At 39.2% G+C, this 22,573-nt stretch overlaps 1 protein-coding gene across 6 annotated transcripts in view; it reads right to left on the reverse strand.

The window, feature by feature from the left end:
- Positions 1–786: 786 nt before the first annotated feature.
- The window catches only part of PRRG1 (proline rich and Gla domain 1), a 33,052-nt gene continuing 11,265 nt past the window's right edge, over positions 787–22,573 (reverse strand). For 3 of the 6 annotated variants that reach the window (XM_017810985.1, XM_017810988.1, XM_017810987.1), the window contains 3 exons: positions 16,297–16,345; positions 11,274–11,434; positions 787–4,118 (listed from right to left, as the gene is read on the reverse strand). In XM_017810985.1, the coding sequence (XP_017666474.1) occupies positions 3,594–4,118; positions 11,274–11,434; positions 16,297–16,306 (696 nt within the window). In that variant the 5' untranslated portion in view covers positions 16,307–16,345 and the 3' untranslated portion in view covers positions 787–3,593. Of the gene's footprint in view, positions 4,119–11,273; positions 11,435–16,296; positions 16,346–17,197; positions 17,218–20,283; positions 20,305–22,573 lie in introns of those variants that run through there. The other 3 variants (XM_017810989.1, XM_017810990.1, XM_017810991.1) reach the window with 3 other exon arrangements.

Here is a 22,573-nt window from a genome sequence, read left to right on the forward strand (position 1 = left end):
CTCAGTTGTAATCTTTCAGTCTGTTGTAACAGAGAATAATTTCTGCTTTCCCTCAGCCTGTGACTGTTATTTTGCTATGGCTAGAACAGATGCTTTTTTTAAAACTGAAAACTATACAAATTCACAAATATGATTAAAATTGAGCCTGAATTTTGAAAGAATATACTTGCTTGCCTACAAACAATAGATATTTTGTATCATAAAAATAATTGATTCATGCAACTAAGTCCATAGAGCAATGCAAATTAAAAGACCACTTAAATACACAGTTAATTCTCATTGTAGTTGTGTAGAATTGATACCTTGAAACAATAGAGGCATCTTAAAAAATTTTATTTAGCATATTGAAAAACAAATGTTACAAAAAATTTTCTATAAACATAGGCAAAAATGTTTAAATAGGATAATTTAATGTAAACCAAACCCCCTTAAAATATGCAATACTGTAATCAGAGGTTATTTACATCCAGTGAAGACAGAACAACCTTCACTAATGTTAATGTAATCTAAGCAAATCATTAATTTCCATAATTTCTTAAAACAGCAACACATTTAAGTTAGTTTTAGTAGCTAAATCATCTCAGTCCTAATACAAGATGAAATTCAGTGTTACATTCAGAAGTGGGAAAGGCAGTATCCTGACTATTCATGTCATCAGTCAAGATAGCACTGCATTCAGAGTTGCAAAACCTTAGAGAGGTACAACTATAAATTCATATTTCTTGCATGACATGCAATTACATGATAGGTAAAATAAACAAACAAACAAGCTGTATAAAACCCCAGTAAAAATGAAATTTTATTTTTCAATCAGGTTAGAAAAGCCAGCCACAAGACTAAGCTATTTTCCCACATTTCACAAAACAGAACAAAACAATTTGTAATTTGATATTATTCCAACATGGAGTAAACTGTTCATGTCTCAGAGGAAATGAATTTGCACAACTGTCCCACACAGTTTTGTTAACTATGAAATTTATTCACCAAGACATAAATTTATAGCCCACAAAGGCTTTCATGCTCATGTACATGGAAAAGGCATAGCCCAATAAATTTTACTTATAGATCACTTTAGGTATTTGGTTGTGACTTTTTGGAACAGCAAGCATCAATTTTGAATTGCACATAAAGGTATCTACAGGATACAGTAACAGGATAAAGTAACATATTCAATTTAGGAACCAGAAACAAAGCCTTTAAAAGTGGTAGTGGAATATAGTTAAAAAAAAAAAAAAGGCCAAACAAAAAAAGGATCTAGCTCATCTCTAAACTACTAAACCAGACTGCCCATGTTCAGGGGATGACAACTGTTGCTAAACAACCTAATGTGAAATGGGTGATCTCCATGCATTTCCTACAGAAAAGTCTTATATTCTAACAAGAAAGTCACTGCTAAAATTACTATCTGTGCTGGCAGGCACAGGAGATGCCAATATGGCACAGACATTGAAGTACCAGCTCTTTCTGAGGTGGTTTCTGCACGCTGGGATGAGGCACTTTGTTTTGGTAACATCTGCCCAAAGCAGTTCATTTATTAACTGTTGCTCAGTACAAAAGGAGCTTTAACTTCCATAAGTGGCAATTCAGGATTCACAAGGGCTAAAACCATGGCTAGGCTTCGCGAACGAAGATTTGGGAAGGGCTAAAACCACTTCAAAAGAAAAGGTCAGACAGCCCACAAACAAGACTCAGGCAATTTTTACTACAAGTGTCCAAAATATTATATTTATCTGCCCAATATCTATTATATATAATAAACATAAATAAGAGTTACAGTTTTGACAACGGAGTCAGGAGTTTGGCCAGGAGTTCATCTATTAAGTCTAACATAACTTGCCTTAGCCACTGGAGATCCCCAGCAGACAACTTTGGCAACCTATTCTTTGTCAAAAATGAGAACATGAAATTAATCATAAAATCCTTACTCCACTTGTCAGTACATCAGATCAAATTCTTACCAGAGTGTGCATATACATACTCATCTATGACCACACATTTCTTTCCAGTCTCTGTCCATAAAAATCCTTCAGGAAAAGGTGGGCCAAGCCCCCTGTGAGATGGACTTTAAGAGCAATTTCAAGTGTATGGCACTGGCATTTCATTTGGGGCGTTTGAAACAAGATCCAGTTTGTGTTTCTGTTTTAAGAAAGCCAACATAACATAATTTAGTCCTTCAGGGCTAAACACATTTCAGTTGGTGCTGATTAGAACATGGAACAGTACTAAGCTAATGCCACACTACCTTGGTGTGGGAAGAAAGAAAACTGAAACTAATATTCAGAAGTTAAATCAAACAATGAACTTTCAAATCAAGCTGGGAAAAAAGGAATCACCACACTAGAACTTTCACCACCCTAACTATCATCAGCATCTAAACCAGGTGGGTGAAATTTTGTACAAGCCTGTAGATAATTTGCATCCATCTCTTCATCCTCAAAAAGTCACTCCACACTAATGCTTGGGGTTATGCCTGCATGTTCTTAGAATTCCTTGTTGGAATGGATAAGCAATAAATATATCTGTTGTTGTAAAAAGGTATCTATATTCTCTGCAAAGGATTTCCAAAGGCACCAATACAAGGTGCACACGGTACAGGTAAGTAGGCAGGAGAGTATTAGAATTTGAGGAAGGTTTTCATAGCTGGGGGAAAAAGGAAGTCACACTGAATTCCTTTCCTTTCTCCTTTTTATAAAGAAAAGTAATACCTTTGGGTTTATGTGCTTATAGATAACATCCTGGTCCCAGTGAAGACCATGGGAGAAAGTTTATGACCAGGATTTTATCCACTCTTGAGTATTTCAGTATTTCATTATTTATTGTTGCATGAACTTTCCAATTCTAAGGTTAACATATGCATACTTCTCATCTCTGGAATACACAAGGGAAAACAGGAAAGGCAGAACACAGACAAAACCAAACACCATTAAATTCACTAATCAGTGTTTTGAATTTTTAGCTTCTAAACATTTACAGAATTTTGAGCTGTAATAGCAAAAGCTTTAGAACACATCTCTTCTGCTAGGACTCTGAAATTATTGCTATTACACCAGCATTCTCTAAATGAGATCCTGGTTTGAACACAAAGCCATCCTACTCTCAGCCTCCTGAGGGTCCAGGATAGGGTTCATCATGTAACAAAAATCCAAGTGAGAAAAAAGAACCTAGCAGACAAGGCAATACTGCAAAATCAGGCCCCTTTAGTGTAACTAACTATTAAAATGTTATTTAAGGATTCCCTATTGCAGGGAATTATGACAGTCTGCAGTAAGAAAGGGGAGGGGGATCCCGCAAATCTTGTGGGGAATGTGGACATGTTCAGAATGAAACAAGTGACATCCCTCAAAACAGAGGTACTTTTGAGAAGTATGACAGAGCACCACACTTGTATCTGCACTACACTCTCAATACAGATTCCTTATCTTTTAAGACCTTCTGTAGGGGAAAAAAAATCCCAAACCCAAAGAACGAGTGAACCTAAAAAAAGTGAAATCCATTATACAAGTCCATTAAATTACAGAAATGCATAATATGCCAAGATAAAGTGCTACAAAAGGATTACTGATTTTTAAAAGGTCCGTGGCGTTCTTCTCGTTTCACTTAGCACTGGTGACAATGGGAGTTAGTGCAATCGCACTGGCTGAGCTGGAATTCACAATGTCTTCGTACTGCGGGGGTGGATCTAAATGTTGCTCAGTGTCACTTCTTCTCACACTGATCTCACCAGTGGCTTCCTCATAGGAAGGAGGAGGATCACAGTTTGAGAGCCTGGTGGATATCGAGTCCGACCGTGCGTCCATATAGCTCAGACCTCCCGGGGAGAGCCCACTGACTTCATACATTTCCTCCTGTGGGGAATGAACAATGCTGAGGGGCGGCGGGACAGGGCCTCTGCCATCAGCCACAGCACCGTCACCCAGCGCTCCGTGGGCTCCCCTGTGCACGTACACCGACTGTCTACGCATTTTCTTTTTAAACAGGCATCTCCATATGACAAAAATGACAATGAGGATAACGAAAAGGCCAATGATTAATGGAAACGCAAGGTAAAATGAATACCAGGTATGTCCTGTGTTACTTTCTCCCTGAAGTCCGTTTTTGTAGACTTTCCAGAACTCCTTCTAGAAGAGCAAGATACAGTAAGTCAGAAACTATAAGATAGTTAAAAAAAAAAAAAAAAAAGCAATGTCAGCAAGTTGTTTTAAATGAATGAGGAAAATAAAAAAGGCATTTCAAATACTGAGGATTAAAATAAGAACTGGCATGGATAAGCACACACAAGAAACTTTCGATTTTTCTTCTGATGTCATTAGTGATACCAAAGGGATTTGGTTTTTAAAAACAAACTCCATGCTACTTTTAAGGTTCCTGTGTCTGCACTCAGTGTTCGCAAACATGCAGCACAGACAAGGCTATGCAAAAATAGACAAAAAATCAACCCCTCAAACAGAAAAAAACTTAGCCAACCAACCCCCCTGTCCCCAAAACAAACTAGCTAAAAACCCCCAAAACCCTGCCTAATCAGCATGCACATCAGCCATCTGGTGGATCAAAATTTTTCAGCACCACTCAAGGTAAAATTTGGGGTTTGTTTGTTTGTTTTAAAATTGCAATAATATACTAATAGAATTTGACAGGGAAATACTGGTTCAGAATGACAGACCATTTTGGCAAAGCACAACTATGTTGTACTGTCATCTCATAATTTAGACTTCCTCCACCCTCTGGCTCATACAGCTATTGCTGTCAGCTTATTTTGAGTTGATCCAGATCCTCTGTTTACAGCTAAAAACAGCTCCAGAGCTATGAGAATATCACACAGCTTATTATATTCTAGAAACCTTGACAACACAGCTACAGTTAAATGGAACATAAAGTGAAAATATGAACAAGTGAAAACAAAGATGAAGGGGTACACCAGTACTTGAAAGTCATCTTTGCTCTATTAATGTGCACAAGTGGGAGCACAAAGATCATGTTGCCAATCCAATTTCCTCTGCAGTGACTGCTATGAAAAAAACAAAAGAAAAGCATACCCTACCTCAAAAAAGTAGCCATCCTCACCTGTAACATAAGATCTCTCCTACTAAGAAACATTTCCGCTGTGTTTTATAGTCATGGATAATTTAAGAAAAAAATAATTAATGACACCCTGCAATCCATGCCAGAAACTCTGAACTCTTTAGTTTCTTTTAAGAAACTCTGGGAAGATGGACCCTAAACACTTCTATGCAAGGGCCTTCTCTGATGCACTGTTCCACATTGAATCCCAGATCAACTGTGCTGATTTTAGACAAACATATGGGGGGAGGAACTAACATTAAAAAAATGCCATCAGATGCACAACTGAGGACTTTTGAGATCTCTGCATGAGATGGCAAAACCAAACACCTCACCCTCTCCCCACCAGATTACCAGGCAACCAAGAAGATCTGTTACCTATCACTTTTCCATCTGGTTAGAACAGAATTAAATTATTTAGTGAAATAAATAATAGATATATTGTTGACTAAAAAAAGCAGAAAAGGATTCATTAGGATTACGAAATGCTACTGTCTGCACTGGAATGAAATTTTCCATTTCACTGTTCTGCTGCCTCAATGGCAGCAAAGAAATAAAATGGTACAGTGCTTGTTTTTAAGGCCAAGGTTGCAAAGGTTTACAGAAAGATGTCAAATAGACTGTGCAAGGGTAGGTCATTTTAAAGACTGTGGAGGAGAAAGGTAGTTTTGATGAAAAAGAAGAAACCACACTTCTCCCCTAGCAATCTATTTCGTGTTGCAGACTGCAGAGGAAATGCACCTTCTCCAACAGAAGGGTAGTAAGTAGTGACTGGTATTTCAGTGTTGTTTTCATGTTACTTCTAGGTCAGATCTATCTGCTGTAGAAAATGTCTCTGTACCTTTTTTATAAAGCTTAAATACCAGCTGAAATACCTCCTTGGCATTCTGCAACATGGCAAAGAAGCAAAAAAAGCTGTTTTCCCAGACTGGCAGGTACTTAGTTCAGAACAGGTTTTGGGGTGTTTGACTTGATGATGTGACCAGACAGTTGCATAAAGAGCTTAAGGTAAGAGTTGAAACTGCTTTAAGGATGAAAGTAGTTTAGTGTCCTCTTTCATTTATATGCAAGGTAAAGAAAATTCAAGACAGTAGACACCCCTCACCCCTGGTCAAAAATTACAGTACTTTAGACCTAACACTATCTTCCAGAGACACAGGAATAAAGTTCTGCACACAGATGCAAAACACTAAGAAACAAATACTTAAATGTTCTTCTTCAGGGGAAAAGCAAAAAACAACCAACCAAAAAAACCCACAACAAGACAACCCCATTAAACCCACCAACCAAAACCTTACTAGCATCCCAGGTTTGCAGCTTGCATTTCTGCAAGTCAGATCTCAAAGAGAAGCACAAAGACACTTAGTTCCAGAGTGATGCAGTTGACAGGAACTGCAAGAAACTAATCCTTAGGGTTTGAGCTGCACAGCTGCCAAGCAGCTCTCCCTCTGCTCTGTCATCCCACAGCTACACCACACAGTAAATTGATGGTGCAGAAGGAGTACAAGACATCTGGTGAAAGTCAAATCATGCCCTGCAAAACCACAGACAACTCAGATGAATTTGCACAATGTCAGGATTTGTACAAACTGCTCTGAAAAAAGAACGAGTAGGGGACATACTGAAAACTTAGAAAGCAGCTGTGAAATTCATAAAGAAAGTTATAGAGTAGTTTAGAAGTTGAAAAACTCACAGCACAAACACTCCTTCCACAATTGCTGGTCTCTTAAACCACCAACAAAAAGGACTGACTTTCTACTTGACAAAATTACTAATTTGTGATCAAAGAAAAGGACACTTAAGTAATCATTTATCCTCAAATGCTCTACAACTGGGAATGCCAGGTGTGAATGCCTTATAAGGCTGAAAAACTAAGTTAAGCAGGCCACAGAATCAGATAACCACTGTGGAAAAGACTTGGAAAACATCTAACATATATTCCTGCCAAGAGCTATTTTTCTGAATGTACCTTACTGCTTTGGCAAATCCAGTTTGAAACAATCAAAAGGAATTCTCAAATGCATCCCAAACAAAGACAGTTACAGCAAATTTGCAAGAATTTTGTTTCCCTTTTATTTGTAATACTCAGAACAGAGTCAGCATCAGTTAACTCGATCTGAACACTGAATCAAATAAGGGATCCACATGAAAGTAAGAGACTGACATCCTGCTCAGAATTTCAGCTGAGGCCTTTACTAAATTTGGCAGCATCATCAGCTCAAATGATCCTTGATCAATTGTCTGACTTGTTTTAAAGGTGGACTAATATGCCAGCCAAAAGAGTGCTTGGTATTAGGTCGGCAGAGGATGCAAACAAAGCAGCAATGGAAAGTGAGTGCACCTGCCACACTGTTTTCTTCTGGTCTGCCCCCCATTTGAGGTGGCAGGAAAAGATTCACCTCTTCTCTTCTAGGTATTTATCCAGCATCCATAGTTACACACAGACTGGCACTAGAAGTCTTACTCAATCACATCCTTTTAGATCTGGCTGACAAGTTTTGAGTTTGCTAAGCTTTTTAGTAGTTTCTTTGTTTGCTTTCTAGGATAAAGCAAGACAGAAAACATTGGAGTTTCTTCAATACTTAAAATTTGTGGGAAGATCTGTGACTTTCAGCTTTTACAAACTTCATGCAGTACAGCAATGTTCTCTGAACACATACAAGTTTTTAGGATCCCAAACATCCCGTGGCAAGGCAGTCCATAGCTCTATTAGCTGTGGTGAGGAGAGATACTTCTATTTGCTTTGAACCTGCACATTCTAGCTTCCTTTGAGGCCCTCTTAGCTCTGCTATCAGAAGGATGGCAAGTGACTGACCTCAGCTCAACCTTCATGCTCCTCACAGACATCAGCACATACTCCCTGATTTAATTATTTTATGAACTATTGTTGTCACAAAAGACTTTTGATATCTTTGGTCAACTGTCACTCTTCTCTGGTCCTTCCTCAGCTACTAATTTGCTTTTAAAGAAATAGGGGGATCACGGCACATTCAAGATGTGGGTATGCACTGACAGAATTACACTCTTTATTTTGATCCTTATTCTTTTTTTTTCATATTCTTGGCACTCAGGTTTTTTATTTTGGTTTTGTTTGGCTGCTGAGCATTAAATTCAAGTCTTCACAGATTTGAATTCAGATCTTGTTCCTGAATTCAGTTCAGAGCCAATTATATATATAATGAGTGTTCCCTTTTCCCCCCACATGCATTATATTTGTCAACACTGAATTTCATATTCTATTTTAACCACAAAGTCTTGCAAATTCTTCCCTGATGGCTCTAGCCTAACATAATTGTATTATCTTTATAATTAACTTTATAATTTTAAATAATAATTCTGAACCTGTCAAAATCCCCAAGCCTACATAATACTAAAAGCTGTCATGAAAATACTGAATGCTATGTGTATATACTTGACATACAAAATGCTAATTAAAAACTTATGAACCAAAAATAACTTGAGGGAACTGCTTGATGTTACTTTAATATTACAAATTTGTATGTTGCACAGTGCCCCAGAGACTGCAGAAAAATGAAGAACCAAGTGGACAAGATAAAAATACAAAGGGAGAGATTACACAGAACAAAGTTACCATGAGATAAATAAGCTACAGACCCTATTTGAATCCCAGTCTATCCATACTATGAAATTGTTGATCCTTTGTTTCTCTGAATGTACTGGATCATGTTCCTTGTCTACTGCATCTATTTCCTTCCCCTGGGGCACAGAAATTAAGTCTTACTAAGTGGCTGTGTGGATGGCTACTGCTGGGGGACAATGGACTAAAGCTGAAGTAAATAAGGCTGGTCAGGCATGACTGCACATTAGCAGAGCCTGGCCCATTAGCAAGATCCCAACAACATAATACAGCAGCCAGGAAAAAAAGATACAGTAGTAAAAATGGATAAAAGCTCAGGACCTTATTGGAAGCTCCTTCACCACTTGTGGCAAGAACAAAAATGTATCTATTGCTATTTTACTACTTCCCAAATGCCTATGCAAGAGAACTGCTATCTACTAAAACATAAAATGTTCCTAAATGCAGCAAAATAAGCTGAAGTGAGAAGCCACACGTTTACGTTGTGTTTTCTCTAACGACTTGAACAAAAAGCAAAAGTGATATTATGTTAGAATTTTATACAAATTGTCTCATTGTACACACTATTCTTAATTACACAAAGAGGAATAGCCACACCATGACAAATTTGGGAGGCAAAAAAAGTGCATGCACTTTAAAGCTTCAGAAAGAAGAAGCTTTGAAGAGATGGCACATATTTCATTTTAATACATCCTACTATTTAATAAGTCCTACTATTTCATTTTAATAAATCAGAAAATTCTCATTCATCTCCCCAGGTATGACCTCCAACAAAAAGATGCCAAGAACTTAAAATCTCCAGTATGCCTTTCACATTGTTATTCTTTGATGTAGAGCTCAGCAGCTGAAGAGTGGAATGCACTACCTGAGTAAATTCTGGAAGAAATCTGCAGCGTTCCCTCTGTCACTTCGACCACAAGGGATAGAAGCTTATTGTGGAGATAAGTAGAGATAATGATACCTAGTCACACTTTCTAGCAACTGCTTTTCACTTCAGATTTATCTTCAAATTCGGCCCTAATTTCATCCATATCTATCTTGAATTAAAAAAAAAAAAAGACTGTATTGTATTAAATAATTCAGATGCCACCATCAAAAACCTGGTTTTATTTTTTGTGAAGCAATATAAGATACTTTGGTTATGATGTGCAGCTACTGCTTGCAGAGCCATTAGCCCACAAGCTTCTTTAAATCAGAGAAGCCAACAGAACTATGCAACAATTCTGTGTAGGCAGTTTCTGCTTCATTCCCATCAAGTCAATAGATCACTGCCCTTGCATAACACATGGTAGCACTGAAATCATTGCTCCTTCCATGTTTAAATCACTGGTGCTTAACAATACTCTCTGGAGGCTTGCAGATTTTAGCTTGAAGAAGGCCACTTTCCTTATTTTTAGACTATTAATAGTCTGGGCAGTGAACACTTTGGCCAGCTGCAGCAAAACCTGGGATTCAAAGGTGTATTTTAAATGGAAAGCTTTTTGAGCTCCTCACTCTTTTCATATGAACATATTCAATAAACAAGTTATTCCAGCAGGAGTGAGGTAAGTGAAGACTTGTGCTCTCTGCTTCTCTATACTCCCCATAACTGTCCCAGTCCCATCATTTCTTCCAAGCAGGACAACTACATTTATGACATCTAGGGAGAACCAGTACATGGGCTACTTGGGAAAAAACTCATCTACCACCTTTTCTCAAGTGAGAGTTCATGTTTCTTTTCTTTCTAGCTGCCAATTTGCACAACACATATAAGCATAATTACCTCTAAAACTTCTACCTCCTTCAAATGTAGTTTAATTTGGACAAATGTGTGCTCCTAAGGCCCAGAAAGCCAACTGTGTCCTGGGCTGCATCCAAAGCAGCGTGGGCAGCAGGGCCAGGGAGGGGATTTTACCCCTCTGCTCTGCTCTGCTGAGACCCCACCTGGAGCACAGCATCCAGCTCTGGGGTCCTCAGCACAAGAAAGAAGTGGAGCAGGTCCAGAGGAGGGCAATGAAGATGATCCAAAGGCTGGAGAACCTCTCCTGTCAAGACAGACTGAGAGAGCTGGGGCTGTTCAGCCTGGAGAAGAGAAGACTCTGGGGAGACCTTATAGCACCTTCCAGTACTTAAAATGGGCTTATAAAAAAGAGGGAAAGCAACTTTTCACATGGACAGATGGTGATAGGACAAGGGGGAATGGTTTTACACTAAAAGAGGAGAAATTTATATTAGATGTTAGGAAGAACTTCTTTGCTCAGAGGGTAGCGAGGCACTGGAACACATTGCCCAGAGAAGTGTCTGCCCCATCCCTGGAAGTGTTCAAGGCCAGCTTGGATGGAGCTCTGAGCAACCTGATCTAGTGACTGGCATCCCTCTTCATGGGGGGTGGTGGGGTTGGAACTAGATGGTCTTTAAGATCCCTTTCCATCCAAGCCTTTCTATAATTCTAGGATGGATTTGAAAGCTACTGCTGTGCAGTCTATCCGTTTCCACAGCTCACTTAATTTGCTTAAAGAAACACTACCAAAATTAAACCAAATCTAATGTAGTGTTGGATAACATACAAGCATTCAGCACAGTGAAAAATTTAGCATCAGTACACCCCACCCATCTTTACATACACAGCATAACATACCGTTTTTTCCTCATTTTCAAATGCTTCTCTTGCTTCTTCATAGCTACAGATTTCTTCTCTGCATTCATGTTCTATGTCACCTTGCTTTAATTCTTCCAGAAATGTGTTGGCTCTTGGGTATCTTTTTAACACAGAGTTGGCTTTGTCCTCTGTTAAGAACACTAAACAAGAAGAGGTGAGACAACAAAGGTCAGTTCTAAAATAGATACCCAAAACCTCACGCTAGAATTGTTCAAAGAAAACGTGCTTGTAAGAAAATGCTTTTTCAAAGTCTTCCCTTTTATTTCATATGATAAAAGGCATCTCCCAGTTTTGTTCACTGTTGTAAGGAGTTGGGCCTACAATTTCAGCAGTTATTGCTATAATGGCATAAATGCAATAGATCTCAATTCAGCATCATAGTCCTGTGTGCTTCAACAAGCCTGAAGCTGGTGCCTAAGAAGTGCTCAGATGAGACAGGCACATGCTCAACTCAAGCAACTTCTTAAACTAAGATGACACAGAACAAACAAAATGAGATTTGCAACTGCCGGAGGACATCACGGCCAGAATGGTCTGAAGTTTTTTATATAAATATTTATGACTATTACCCAGAGTCACTCACACCAGAACAGCTGCATTTATCAATGTTTTAGTCTGTTAAGTTTTCCGAAGCAACTTCGAAGCAGACTGGCTCCCTTCACTCCAGAAATCTCAACCATGAAATGGGTACCCTTTTGGAGGTGTGGGGGGAACTGGCCTCTTTCTATTTTCTTTAATCATACACAAAACCTCACCTTATTTGATTAATCAAATAAAACAATTCCAAAAGGCAACCAGTGTTCTGACACAGGTATTCTTTATTTGCGTTCTTTAGTTTTCTCTTTTCTCCTGATGTTCCAGATTTCCCTCAAACTCCCTGCGCCAATGGTTTTTACAGTAATATGCAGCATCTGGAACACTCCAAAATCCGTCAGACTGAATTACCTGGGAGGTACATCTGCAGTAAATGCTGCAGAAATTCTCCTGGTATTTCAGGTCAGGAAGCAGGAACATCATGTCAGTGCTACACTGCTCTTGGGCTCTCACTGCCAGCAAGAGGGGACGATTATTCAATGCACTGCCACACTAATGCACTCATACCACTTTCCTGACCTATGCAATCATTTGTGCATTGCTTCATTTACATTTAATCTGAAGGTTTTTTTTTCCCTTAATCATCTGATTTTTAATGTTACAGAAGGAGGCCAGCAAGTAAACAAATATGATCACTGCATTTTTCTTTAGATAGATGTCATCTGTCAGCAATGATTAGCATAATTAGGCTGATCTACTTGAATTTCACTTTATTTAGTCTCTGTAATGGGTTTATGCAGCAAGGTTTTGGTAGTGGCAAGGCTACAGGGGTGGCTTCTGTGAGAGGCCATTAGAAAATTCCCCTCTGTCTGAGACGGACCTGCTGCTGGCCAAGGCTGAGCCCATCAGGGATGGTGGTGGCACCTTGGTAATAACATACTTCAGAAGGGTAAAAAAGCTCTGTGCAACTGCAGCAGCAGAGGAGTGAGAATATATGAGAGCAACAGCCCTGCAGACACTGAGGTTGGGGAAGCAGGAGAGGCAGAAAATGCTCCAGGTGCTGGAGCAGATATTCCCTTGCAGCCCATGGTGCAGAGCATGGTGAGGCTGTGTCCCTACAGCCCATGGAGGTCCATGGTGGAGCAGAGATCCACCTGCAGCTTGTGGAGGATCCCACAGTGGAGCAGATGGATGCCCAAAGGAGGCTGTAGGAAGACCATGTTGGAGCAGGCTCCTAGCAGGACCTGTGGACTCTGTGAAGGACCCACACTGGAGCAGACTGTTTCCAAAGCACTGCACCCCATGGGAGGGCCCCATGCCGGAACAGGGGAAGAGTGACAAAGTCCTTCCCCTGAGAAGGAAGGAGCAGCAGAGATAGTGTGTGATGAACTGACTGCAGCCCCCAATCCCCATCCCTCTGTGTTGCTGGGGGGAGGAGGTAGAGAAATGGAGAGTAAAGTTGAGACCAGGCAGAAGGGAAGGAGAAAAAGTGTTTTAAGATTTGTTTTTATTTTCTCACAATTTAAATAATTTCCCCAAGTTGAGCCTGTTTTGCCTGTGACAGTAACTGGTGAGTTACTTATCTTAATCCATGAGCCTTTCACTGTATTTTCTCTCTCCTGACCAGGAGCAGTGACAGAAGGTTTGGTGGGCACTTGGTGTCCAGCCAGGGTCAACCCACCACAACTTGATTACAAATATTTGACAGTGATCTTCCTTTTGCAAAGGATTAAATGAAGATCTGAAGATTAAATTCCAAAACAGCACTCACTTCCAGTTTTAATACATGTACACACATGCACCACACAAATGACACTATCCACGATGGTGCCAGGGGTTCAGTGCCAACCCTACAACTGTACCTCCCACAAATTTGGTTTTCTACAGCACCACAGGTGAGCACATGGACATCTCCTACAAATTCACTGACTAAATAACATAAATCTCTTCAAAAGGAAAGAAAAAAAGATGTCTTCTTTCCATTTCCCACACGATTCTCCTGACTCCCCTCTAGGCCTGAAGAAGCTGGTTTCTCCTCACATGCCTCAGTGATCACCTAAAGGTGATGAGCTGAAGGACTTGTCCACATGAGGCAGTCAGCACACAGCCATGCCCGGGGATGGACTGCTGGTACTCCACCTACTTCTCCCAACTCCTTTTGGGCATTCCTGAAGGGAACAAGTGTCAGGCCAGACTCTCTTAAGAGTGCCCATATGAAGAGTCACTGAAGAGTAGATAATGCACTATAAATCAAGTTTCCTTTCCTCCAGCAGATAAAACCTAGGGAATTTCATTTCACAGCTGGAATTCATCCCTGAAAAGAATGATGAGAGAAATTATGAGAGCTTTGTACCGGATGCAGAGGGAAAAGAAATACAGGAAAACGCAGATAGCTGAAAGTACCCTGACTTGAAGATTCTGGTTCTCAGAAACAAGACACAAATCTTTTTTTCTGCATGCACATTCCAATTTAGAAACAGAATAAAGGTTTTAAAGCTGGTATGTTAAGAAATGTTGCATTTGATACACACTGCTATGAGTTTCTAGGGAATACTTTAGTTTTCCAAAAGGAGCTAAACATACATTTCTGATTCAAATGCATGGTCAATATATGACTATCTAAATGCACAACTTTTTTATTTAGCATTCATATTCAGAAAGTCTGACTTCTCTCACAATATAGTATACAAAATGCATACATCACAGAGACAAAAAAAAGCCCACTGAGGAAAATAAACTACATCCCATATTAATTCTGAAGATGTCTGATAATTAATGATCTCTGGTTAGTCCAGACCAGGAACGGCTTTTGAACCTGCAAGGCTGGAAAAAAATAAAATACAATAATTTGTTTGTTTTGATGTGACATTTTTAATGCTCTCACACTGCTAGTGACTTCAAATCCTATTGAGAAATCAATACAAATTCATCAAGGCAACATGAGAACACATGAATCAAAGCAATTTTGATGAAGATACTGATTGAAATACAGGGATTTAATGAGAATCAGTCACTGCCTGATGAACCCTATAAAAAGAGAGAATGGAACCACATTGAAGAATCCATTTTGACTTCTTAGTATTCCAGGATCATAATCCTGTAGATATTCAGTTATAGTTGGATAGGAGTGTGTAAAAAAAACTACTTTGCATTTTCAGCTAAACCACAGTGTGGCCAAATTCACTACAGCTGTTATTGCGGAGTTGAACACAATCAGGGAAGGCTTGTATGTGGCAAGAATAAAGTAATGAAGCACGATAAAACTTACTTTTTTACTTTTTTTTTAAAGGAGATTAACTAGCAAATACAAGATAAAAATAAAAATTATTATTTTGGCATTATGTAAAATAGACACAGAAATAAGTAATTTAAAGTCTCTTTCAGTCCCTCAGTGTTTGTAGAATATAGATGAAGATACATATCTACCAGCAGTTTTAATGCATTTGAATACATTATTTCTTCAGACATGGTTGAGCTCTGTGTGTAACTGCAACACTTGTCTTTTACCAAGTTTTTATGCATCAGAAAGCTACAAAAAATAATTCCAAAGACTTAGTTTCACTTATTATTACTGAAGAGAGCAATACAGTCAGATCAATGTATTACACATTCTCTGTAAAACCTTCGTGGTATCCTAACAGAGGATGGATACTCTACCAAGGTGAAATTCAATCAGAACCAGAGACAGGCAAGGACACGAGAGGATAAATACACCACAGCCTGCCAGCTGAAGCTGTCACAGGGAAAGAAAACAGGCTTCAGGTCTTTAGTGACAGAAGGAACAGGGAGCAGGAGCGTGGGAAAAATATTCTGGGACACAGAAGTGTGGCCAAAGCAAAGCCTGGGGCATTCTGGACACCAAAACCAGCTCTATTGAGACCATTATTGAGGCTTCCTTTTTTTTGACTCCTTCCCAACAACTAAGCAGACTAAAACCACCACTAAAACCCCCATGCTAAAAATAAACATTTAACCTTAAAGTTGAAGCTGGTGCTATTAAATTTGAGTCTTTCTGTAGTCCATCTTAATAAAGCCATTTGGTTTGAATAGGGCAGAGGGGTGAAAAATGATATGTACATTTATTTGTAAAGCTGAAAAAGTGATTTCTGCTTTAAAAATTTGGAGGTACTGGGACAAGATTAAAAATAGTTAAAAGTAAAGTACTCAAGGCTGGAAATTGAGCTCTGTGGTTTTCATTCTGCAGCCAACTTTCAAAGGGCCACAAGTAAGTCTGTGATTATTATGGTCTTCAAATGGTCTCTGTCAGAACAGTCATATGATTCCAGTTCACATCAGTGTGGGCAAAGATCTGCATTGTACATAACATTCAAGCCAGTTCAATGCCAGAGGGGACATTTTGTGCAAACTTACTGGGATTTTGAGGAGAGCACAGTTCTGGGGTGTGTTACTGCCCACTTCATAGGGAATAATAAAAAATGTACACTCACCACTAAGTTAACAAACTTACCACTATCCATGATGACTGCTGTCAAGGCAGGGAACTTGCAGTATCAAGTCTGTAAACAAAAGAGGAAACATCTTGTTGAGTTTGTGAATTATGACAAACTTGGAAAAGTTTCTCTTGATCCCCTAATACTGTTACAAATATATCAAGGTTAACCCCTCTTTTGAGATGTATCACTACTGCAGACAAACTAATTTCAGTAATATAGGTATACTATCCAAAAAAAAAGTTAACTCTTGTGAACTGGTGAATGCTTTAACCTTTTTCAAGGCTTTTCACATTCAGAATATACAAAAATGTTAATATGAAAGAAAGGGTGTGTATCATTTAAAATGTAATGCAGCCTGTTTTGCCTAATTGAACTTGAAAGGTATTACATTCTCCACTGTAATTACTTATACCTTAGCTAAGACTTAAGTTTACTATGCAGAGATCAAGTCAACACGTTGAGTCCGTGGATCAGATTTTTTGAAATCAGAACACACATGTAAATACATTCAGAGTCAGCTACTGATTAAAACAGGATGTCTGCATAAAGTGCAAGGGCAGAACAAGGCCTGCAATTTGGCAAAGGAACTTGCAATACATGAGAGGCTCCCAACCAGCCCTACAAGAACTCACATGCACTTTGTACCTCATCTTGGAAAGAGAACAGACAAGATGCTCTCAGTTAAAGTGCCTGAAGCTCACTGCACCCACCAGGCAGAGAGCCAACAAGAACTGCATCTGAAGGCAGCAAGAATAGTTTGAGGGACTGTTTTCTGTGTCTTGGAGTCTTTATTAGTATAGGAAGAATTAAGAAAACAAAAGCTTTCAGGAAAGTACAAGAAAGGTACAACTGCCTAACCAAGTTAGTAGAACATCACAAGGTTAAAGGTGTTTTTTTTTTTAATTAATAAATTACCTACTCCTAAATTCAGAGGACAGGTTACACATCAACATGTACCACACTGATGTCCTCACTTTTCATAAATCCAAACCCTCATAAGCAAACCTCTCTGTAAAAAGGGTTGGCCATGGCTGTTGTAAAAAAAGAGGAAAAGTTAATGTTTCCAGCATGGCCTGTCCAACAGCATAATTCATCAGGCAAGGGCAGACTTCGTAAACAGTATTTGTAAGGACTGCTGAGGTGAGTGGAGCTCTGTAAAGACATCTCAGCCTGCTAAACAAAACTGTAGGATTGGGACTACAAGACTCATAGGATGAAGGAGTAAACTGATTTTAAAGCAAGTTCATCAAATCTCTGTAAAGGTAAATAAATGTGGATAAACAGCAAACATTAAAGCAGTCTGAAATCTCACCACCACAGTGTTTAGCTTGTCATTACTAAGTATTGCAGGCTAACAGAAGCAGAAGACTTAAAATTTTTTTTCAGAATATTTATAAGACCTCTTTTAATACACTGAATTTTTCTTACCAGACTCCTCTGTGCTAAGACAAACCACATTTGCCAGTTGCTTCTTGAATAAAATTAAAATTAGTATCATTTTCTGGGCAGTCACATTGTTACAACCCAAATACCTGTGATGAAGAAATTGCCAAACTTATAAACAGGTCACAAAAGAACTGGCTAGTGGTGTAACTATTCTCTTCACCTGTTACATCATTTTTTTTTTGCCAGTTATTACCCAGCAGTTTCAGATGGCTGCTTTTGCAAACATCAGATAAAACATACAGCAACAGAAGAGGCAGAGCCATGAGTGATCCCTTGCTCTGTTAAGTGGCAGTAATGCTGTGCATTAAACACACCTTGCCAGGCTTTCCCCCTCTCTAATGGAGTCATTTTTCTGCAATAAATTTCAGTTAGTCTTTAATATTTCATCCCCTTAACAAATAACTTGGGTGTGGATTTCAAAAACATTAAAAAAGAAAAAAGCAGAATATACACATCCACATCCATGAGTCACAACTCTGGCTCTGATGGCTCTGCCTACTTGGAACTGTGGTGGAAACAAGAGGAATTTACAAGCCTCTCCCCTGCTACGGGATGTTTTCCACCAGGAACACAGCAGGACACTGCCTCTGCCTTGGCACCTCGCACTAGGTACTTGGTATATCATAAGCTCTGGGAATGAACATCAGAAAACTGACACACACAGGCTGGGAAACTGGGGAAAACACATGGAGGAGGAAGAGAAAAAAAAAAAGAAAACACAGAAGGAAAAACATTTTAATTTCTTCAAAGGTAGGTATATTATGAGTTGGTGACAAAATAAAGATTTCTTGAAGAGGCTGCAAAACGCAAATTACATTTTTCTTTACCTCCTTCATTACAGAAGGAAACAATATGTCCTTCTCTAGGAAATCTCAAATACAGCTTTCCAATCAGTGGCTGTAGTACAGAAACTCCCCTTCATCAATCTATATTAAATTCTTACAGGAATTACAAGTATTTAGAGCTCCCTGGAATTAATCATGTCCATTTTCCACCAAATGTGTGTCTCTTCTATGTTCCCCTGATTTTCCTCTCTATATCTCCTCAACCTTCGTTTCCAAGCTCCCACAAATCATAGCTTCCTCCTATGACATCCAAAAACCTACTGGGCAAGAGGTTGATTAAGGACAGGGGCAATGGCTGCCCTGCCACTACACAGACATTTCACTCACAGAACAAACTCTCCCACTGCAGAGGAACCACTTGTGCCTTCACCCTCTACTTAACTGTCCCTTCCCCTAAAGGGAAGGAGTTTAATTATATTTTAATCCTCTTCTCTGACTGGCTTGGTTCAAACTGACTAAATAGTTCAAAGGTTGCTTGGAAGAAAGGATAGAACATGGACAAGTACAAAAATCTTTTTTACCATCATAAACCAGCTAATAAAGCTGAAGAGGGCTGACCACACCACAGGAACATCTTGACTTGCTACTGACTCATTTATTCCTCTACCCGGCTCTTTATTTAGTTTTCTGCTTTTAAGTCTTCACAAACCTTACTGAAGCCTATGCATACAGAGCAATCTTTTTCATACACATACACAAGAACACATACTCTTCACCACCACCCCCACCTCCAATAGTATCTTACTAGTAACACCAATGTTTATTGCTTCAGGAATTCCTCTTCTATACATTATTCCCTCCACAAGGTTACATATCACCTTAAATTTGCTTGTGGAAAAAGTGACAACAGGGTGGACAGCATGGGCAGCTCTACAGCCACGCTGAGTGTCGAACTCTGAGTTCAGAGGCAGCTGACTTACCCAAACCAACACGTGATCTTTCCTCACTGCCTGCTTGGCTGTTGGTAAAATGGTTAAAAAACATGACAAGAAAACAATGAACCGTCCACTCTTGGTAGGAATTATAATGACTCAATAAGAACACAAGTTCTAAAGTGTGTGAGACAGCCAAGGAGACACACCAACAAGGCCTGTGCTATTTACCAGCAGCACCTTGCTCACCACCAAAGGGGTGCAGTCTCTTACCAAGGGGAAATATTTTGCATGAAAGCTCAAGGACCTAATATTGAAGTAACAAACCAAGATGTACATTTCTTTCCACAACTAACCTAAATTTTCTTTTCCTCAATCCTGACAGTGCCCAAACCTTGCCTGCACTATCTATAAGCATAAAGCATAGAATATTTGTGTACATGTTTCCAAAGCTGGTAATCATATTCTAGCAGTGCAGTGTATCTCTTAAATTCTAAAATTAACTAATTTCAGCATTAAAAGTTGTTGGCTTAAGACAATATTTCTGCAAGATTTTGTTGCATTTATTAAGATAACCATCTTCAGTTGGCAGCACACACCTCTTCTGGGTTCATTTCCTGACTAATGGAAACTCGTGTGCAGCATGTACCATTACAGGACAGAGGATCTGACTGAGGGCACACAAAACTGCCTGCACTGTTCTCACTCACTGTCACGTGTTCTAAGGATACAGAACATCAAGAACAAAGCAAGTCCTTCAGGGAAGGGATTAGAAAGAGAAGAGAAAATAAGGCTAATGTAAAGCAGCAGTGGTATTGTCTCTCACTTACTTTCTCACCTGCTGCATTAACAGGGACTTAAAACACTGCAAGGCCACCATGCTCCTCTCACAGCTGGGGAGAGATGAGCCTGACAGCATCCAGGTAGGGAAGAGGGAAGTGGCTTTTTCATTCTGCAATAGAATTCTTAACATAACATTCAAGTGTTGATTTTAGTTTTGTAATCTGTACAATTAATGAAATCTCTGGGACACAATTTATAACCAGATGCCACATAGAGCTATATAATTTCTTAAAGTTATAAATATTTAAATTTTTCTTGAGCTTTTTATGAAAGCAGGTCCATTCAAGGGACACTGTTAACTAAAACATTAGTAGATGTTCTGTCTAAATATAAACACCCCTTTTCTAGCCCTCAGCCCCAAACCAGGTGCAAAGCAAAAACTGAAACACTCCTGTGGGAGGTCTGTTTAGAAGAAATATTAAAAGATTATCAATCTGTCTTCCTGTGTAGTTATTTAATTATCTGACTGCCATTTATTCAAAACACATTATGTGCCTACCTAAAAATACCAGTCCCACCACATACATCTTTTATATCCTTGGAAAAAATGTTACAGAAGACTAAAATTTTGTTTATTATCATCTGTTTCACAGGAACTTGCTTCCCAGGAAAAGCATACCAAATAATTTACATGGATTCAAATGCTGAAGAAATAGATTTATTTTTCTCTGAACAGAATAGGATATAGGATATAGAAGAACCTTGTATTTATTAAATTGCTCTTAACAGCATGTTTTTTCAGGGAATTTGGTGGGAATAAAAAGGGATGGAACATTTTGGAAACTACTCTATCAGACAAGGATGCGAAAGATTTGTCCCACTTCAGACTACATAGGACAAGGATAAGAGTAAAACAGAGAATTGAAAAAAACCCTCTGCTTTGTAGATGCTATCTGATCACAGCATTATAAAACGTCATCAGTAATTCTGATGACATAAGGACACAAACCCACAGACCAGGTCACTAAGAGAAACCTGTACTTAGCAGAGTGCCATTGCATCTTTAACCCAGTGAAACCCATCATTACTCACAGAGCAAGCAGGCTGAGCACAGCTCTCCAACACCGCCCTGAGAGCAGAGGGAAGGTGGCTCCTCACAACTGCAGCTGGGCAGGACTTCAGCTGGCAGAGACTGAAGGCTAAGCTTCTGCCTCAACTTCACCCCTTCTGCACTTGTGGGTTTCTTTCCTGTTAAAGTTATATCAATATTCTGGCTGGTTATTCTCTGGATATTTCCAGGCTCCTCCGGTTCAAAGGGGGAATCACCACAAGTTGAGATATCTCTCCCTTCCCCTCCCTTTCAAAACCAGACAAGAACATTTTCCTGATACACACGTTTTGGCAACCAGGACATCAGGCAGGAGAAGTAACGAAATTTTCTCTTCAGTGAGGAAGAACTTTGGGAGGTTGCATTGTTTTAAACTCCTGGGGACCACCTGGAGCAGTTCCTGGGAGGCAGAATTTAACACTTGCATAACTATCTGTTTGGAAACCAGAACTCCACAAATCCTCAAGAGACCAGGCCTTTCTGAGCAGCCCATAGAGCAGAGCTTCAGGCACCTCTCTCTTCTGTAAGTTACTGCTGGAAGACATTGCTTTAGGTTAGACAATCTCTTATGCTTCAGGAATTCAAATTTTGAGATTTAACCTGAGTATTTAACACTGAAGTGTTGATATAACTAATTCTTCTCCTTCTTTTTCAAGTGAGAATGGTGAACAATTAAATAAAGCTTCTGCAGCAGGATGTGTTTTTATCTTGATTTTGTTTGGACACAAAACTAATGATACTGTGTTACTCACCTATTCTACATTCTGCTCCTATCCCATACCTTTTAACCAAATCTGACACTGAGATTTTTTTCTGTGCTTCCAAAAGTTTTCCATGAAAATCAATGACCAAGAAGAACAAAGAAAACCCATTAGTGTTGCCACTGAGGTAAAGATGGGTTTACCAATTGTGGCAGTATTTCAGGAAACATGGCACCTTTGGTGGCCGTAAATCACTACCCATTTTGCCAGCAGAAAGTAAGTAGTCAGGAATCATAACACCATGTTCAGGACCAGCCACAGCCTGCACAGCCCTTTACTAGGTGGGAACTCAAATAAGCTGAAGAGATGAGAAGAGGGAAAGAGCTCCTGGCAGCACATACGAGGTGTCAGAATATTGTGGTAATTTGGGTCAGTGGCTGGCTAATAAGGATAAGCATGTTAGAGAATGAAGGAGAACTCAGATTAATAAAGCAGGAAAGGTCAAAAGGTAACAGAAAGAGGAAAACAGCTTCATT

Source organism: Lepidothrix coronata, unplaced genomic scaffold (genome assembly GCF_001604755.1).
Source record: "Lepidothrix coronata isolate B3197 unplaced genomic scaffold, Lepidothrix_coronata-1.0 Scaffold30, whole genome shotgun sequence".
Lineage (NCBI taxonomy): Eukaryota > Metazoa > Chordata > Aves > Passeriformes > Pipridae > Lepidothrix > Lepidothrix coronata.